This window comes from Opisthorchis viverrini, assembly GCF_000715545.1.
Source record: "Opisthorchis viverrini unplaced genomic scaffold opera_v5_452, whole genome shotgun sequence".
In the NCBI taxonomy this organism is placed as follows: domain Eukaryota; kingdom Metazoa; phylum Platyhelminthes; class Trematoda; order Opisthorchiida; family Opisthorchiidae; genus Opisthorchis; species Opisthorchis viverrini.
This window is the reverse complement of record NW_008752114.1, coordinates 183,223-188,267: the sequence shown is the minus strand read 5'-3', so window position 1 is coordinate 188,267 and position 5,045 is coordinate 183,223. Positions and strand designations below refer to the sequence as shown.

Below are 5,045 nucleotides of genomic sequence, written 5' to 3'. Positions count from 1 at the left end.
GGTACAGTCTCCGAGTTTCCGTCAACTCTCTGTTCTCTTTGAACCGTTTGTGTAGCACACTCAGTTGAAGGACATCACAAACGAGAGATTCAGTTGAATCTCTCGTGGAAACCAAATTGATGTGCAAGTGAGTGTATTTTCGAATTCAACAGTCAACCAATGACCAATCTAACCGTTACCTACCACTAAATATTTGGGTGACTCATCCGAATGTGGCTTCTATTCCAGGAGGGGATCTCCTTCGTCAGGTCCCACGGTATTCAGAGAAGCTATTGCATGACCACAGGGCTAATAACAGTTTTTGGCGTTAGACTAAGGTATCCCAGATCATGGAGTGCAATACTCCGTTGAGGACTGGTTCACGACAGAGCCCTGTATATCCCTGCCCGGTGTGAACCGCTGAAAAATTGCTTAGGTTCGAAATTCCTCGATAGATGGGGCTCTTTGGTAGTACGCTGATTCGCTCCACCCTACGGAATCCAACAGATGAACTAGTGTTTAATTTTATCTTGTTTGATTCGTGGATTTCCTGCGCTGGTGGATATTTCCACCCAGCAACCAACCTCGATGAACGAAGCTGCGGCAGCTGAAGTCAATGAATTTCGAAGCACAGTTTGATACCTCAAAAAAGTGACCGTATCATCCATTACGTTGACAACTGAAATTCACCACGTTTATTCTGTCCTATTTGTAACCCCCGATCCCCTTTTGTGTTTAGTGCGTGTACATGAACTGACGTTTGTTTGTCCTTACCACTTCACTCATTTGGCCTTGAGGTCGTCCGGCCATTCGTGACCGGCTTTGTGCACGTGCGACTGTCTCACATTGGAGCCTGTTTGCTCCTTTGCTTTGTACTTTTGTACTCCAAGGGGACCTTTTGTTTTTGAGGAGTATCTAGTGTCGAGGTTTGTATAATTTGTGAATTTGTCCTACATTAATAGTACCGTATAGAAACCCAGCCCCGAATTTGTTTTGCCTTCCCGGGCGTTCTGGTAGTACGCGTCACTCGAAGATACCGTTCGCTCGTTACAGTGGCTATACAGCCATATTCTGTCTAGTAGTTAGCGAGGAACACAGTAGTTTGGCAAATTTCGTCTCCAGTCTTTCGTAACTTTGAGAAGCCAAGAGCTTCCACCTGCTTTTTTTTGAGAGACGGCATTCTCTTTCAGAATTACCAAACAAGAACAACCCATGACTGACACCCCCAAACAACACCTCTGCAAATGTTTCGTAACAGTTTCTGATCTGATGAAAAGACTGGAATACTTGAATGTTGGACTCGTTTTTGACGTTGGCAATGAGTATCGGTACTTGAGCAATGTTCACGCTATTTGGTGCAGTCCTGCAGTCACAAACCACGATCATCAAGAACTTGAATTGTCTTCTTTCCGGGAGTCTTCACCCCATTTCTTAGCACAAGGACCATCTAGGTCGGATACCATATGTTGACTCCCCCGGCTTTTCTGAATATCCGTTGAAGCTATCATCCATTTGTGGTGAGAACTGAAAGCATCCAAAACAAAGTGGATTTGTTTTCCTTCCTGTTACATCAGCAGTTAGAGTTTGGAAACGGTTTCCAACTTTCGGGAACAACGCTGGACCACAGTGTGGGTCTGTCGTCTTTCGTTTTCAGATTCTTTGCTAAGATTGGAAGGAATGATATCTCAAAAAATTTCTCTGCGAAACAGCAATAGCCCAACAAAATTTGGCATACTCATGGGTGTATGGGGGAGGGAACTTAGCGATTTGAGATACAATGATTGTTCTTTCTCGAAAAAAAGAGTTCCTTCAGGCTCAGATTCTTCATTGGGAATTTTTCACAGTTAACAAGGAGCGAGATTACTTTTGACCGAAAAGTAACTTAGCTCGTTAGGGCTTGTAGTTTATTCTGCTGGTCGCCACCACGTGATTGAACGAGATCGGGTTTATTGTCCGAAACACCCAGCTGTATCAGTCTCGGTGTTCTAGCCAAAGACGATATTTGCGTCCGGACTGGGAAGGCCAGAGCAGTTCTTGTGAACCTGCATCACCTGTGGCATAGGTGTGACATCAATTTGTCCAATAAGGGTTGAGTTTACAATGCTGCGGTGCGCCTAATGATACAGGTTAGAAACATGGCTGCTGCGCGCTGAGGACGTCGAGAAACTTTCAGTATTTGACGGTTGATGTCTTCGAAGGATTATCCGAGTTTGGTGAGAACATCATCATTGTCAGCTGTAATAACCGCGTACTCGTCGTACAGTGGTTGTAGCTGCCGCAGTTTTGTTTACCGATGATTGGGGGAGGTGGGGTAGGTAGTTGCGCATTCCAGGCGGGAGCTGATAACTTGGTGCATAAATCTAGCATTGTCATTGGACTGTCAAGTGGGGGAACAGTTGTTCATTAATACTGAAGTGCGTTGAATAGTTTTCGGAACGAGCTCACCACACTACATAGGTTGTGCTGTTTTGGTCACGTGTTCAGTCGATCGACTTTCTCCGAAGGCAGCGAAGCATGAAGGTCATTGCCTGTAAACTCAGCTACGCTGGGCATTGACATCTTCGAGAACCTCGAGACCGGACATATCAGTGGTTAGAGGTACTGTCAGAGATGGCCCAGGCGCGCCCTCAATGGCGCTTATGCATCCAAGCTATTGCCTTGAATTCATGGCTCCCCTCCAAGTCTTCTCAACTAAAAGTCCACTGACATAAGTCATGTCAGCTATCTCCTCCAATATGTGGCCATCTATCCATCGGCGAACAAAACTATGGCAGATATAACTACTGTACAACAAGTACGTGGTCTTTACAAATGAAGATGATGGCGTCCGAATGACCAGCCAGAAATGGCGACAACTTCACAGTTTGACAATAGTTTTACTCAGTTACGGAACAAGTGGGGTATTCTCAATTTACACTAGACCATGCTCATCCACAACCTGTTGACAGCGAGTTACAATAAGAACTGTTGATGTCATCTCCTGTTCCACGAAAAGACAAAAAGGAACAAAAAATAGGGCCCGATCTCATTCAGACACAACGACCGAGTGCATAACTGAGGAGAATGAAGGAGGTCACGAGACGCTTGGGTGCTGTCGATGCAACTCGCCTTCCGGGATGGGTACCGCGTGATCCTCACTGTACCTGGTTGGAGACACTACAAGATATGGCTGCCAGCCGACGTCAGTGGCGCTCTTGTTGTCAGTTTCTATCCAGATTGCCTGAGTGAATGTCTGGAGGTGTAGGCACCTTGGAATGATTGTGGTAAGCTGGCACTAAGCCCCTTCCTCATCCACCTTTATTCTCTTCTTTACAATAAGGCTTTCAAATAAATCGTGGTTGTACGGCAGTGGAGCATCGATGTCTAACACTGATGTCATGCTGTTGATGATGATGAAGTTCTGTTTTATCCACCTGAATGACTTGATTTGGCCAGTATATGCATAATACGGAGAATTCTCCAACAAGGAATGGGGAAATTCGCTTGATGCTGCCAAATAAGAATGGAAAAACTTGGGCCAGATCATCCAACCAGAAGAGACCGAAGTTGAACATTAGGACCAGAACTCCCAGACTGTTTCCAAAGAAACGGTGTTCGTTAACTTGGGTCTTTTTCTGTTTGAACTTCGTTGCTTGTGTTTTCTTGAATTTCTGGGGGATTCAGGTTGACAAACTCATTCATATTTCATCTCAGGCGGACAAACGGTTTTCTTGTGACGTCAAGCATCGTCAATTTCTACCTGGACCGTGAGGGACAGGCTGTGAAGGCCACCAACAAAAAACCAAGAGTGTTGGCTAACTGCAGCTCATTTATCAAGGCCCAGCCCTTGCAAGATCACCGTCGTCATATGCTGGTCTTGATGAGGCGAGCACACTGAACTGTTGAAACGATGTTGTCTGCCAGAGTAACCTGCGGTGTTTAGTCATTGATAATTGGCCTGTAAGATTAGGTTTGACGGGTCCATTTGATATGAGAACAATCACTCGGTTTACTGTGTGAGGGTCTAGATACTTCGACGCGCTCCAAGCTTTCTCTCATCAGCGTGAAATACGACACAACTATGGTAATCGCTGCGATTACGTGACCGAACTGCGAATCAGACGGTCAATCAGCCACCAGAAATGAGTCGTTTTTACATTCATCCTGGATTGAACAAAAACACCTCAGTGGATTCGTTGGGCGCATTCCTACTGCCGATCGATGACAGCATTGTGTGCGCAGTATCACCCTATAACAACTGTGTTATTTCAAACAATACGTTTTGTTTTCTCACATTTTCAAACCTAAATTCTAAGTTGTCCCATTTTTGGCCAAAAATACACGCGTGCAACGACTAACGCAAGCACCGATGAAATTCATGTTCGAAACTGCAACAAAATTCGATCATTGTCCCACCCTAGTTACCTTAGCATGGATAGGACAGGCATATCAAAGGAAACGTGCTCCCCGAATTTTGACGGGAGTTGCAACCGAGTACAGCCGAATCTCTGGTTTATTCCAGTGTCCATCGAACGAATACGCTACCCAAGGCCGCCGAGTGTTACATTCGAAAGTTTGCAATTAGAGTAGAACATAAGACTGAGGAAAGCACGGGTGCGGCGCCTATTTTATGAGCCCGAACGAGGACAAAATCGGCCCTGGACTGTCAAAAAGTTTTCAGGAACCTGATAAGCATTGTGTTCCATCTGGGTATACAGTGTTTCCTTCGTCAGCGTAAACTGACTGGCGTTAATCCTGGTGGCGTAGCGTAGCGCCCCATCGGCTAGGGGATCAATGTAGACATGTTACCTCCGTCCCTCCTGCTTTGCAGCTGTGATATAACCACAACAGTCTCGTCAACTGACGTGATTCATTGTTCTGAACGATCGTGACGTGTATTGCGAGCGTCAGCATAATTGATCGGTGTCTTGATCGTGGCTAAGTAAATTCCCTCCATGTAAGCCCAGCATGTAAGTTCAAACCGAACACACGCTACTCACATAAATAGTGTTCACCGGGTTCTTATTCGACTTGCATTGGCTGGTGACATTTGATCTACTGAGAAGTACACTCCAAAAGTAGTGTAC

At 45.5% G+C, this 5,045-nt stretch overlaps 1 protein-coding gene across 1 annotated transcript; it reads left to right on the top strand.

Moving 5' to 3' along the window:
- Positions 1–1,191: 1,191 nt before the first annotated feature.
- Positions 1,192–2,072, top strand: T265_11169 (hypothetical protein; the record flags this gene model as incomplete). The annotated part of the gene is made up of 2 exons (XM_009177758.1): positions 1,192–1,430; positions 1,946–2,072. The coding sequence occupies 2 exons, from the start codon at positions 1,192–1,194 to the stop codon at positions 2,070–2,072; spliced, it is 366 nt and encodes a 121-aa protein (XP_009176022.1).
- Between the last annotated feature and the right edge of the window lie 2,973 nt (positions 2,073–5,045).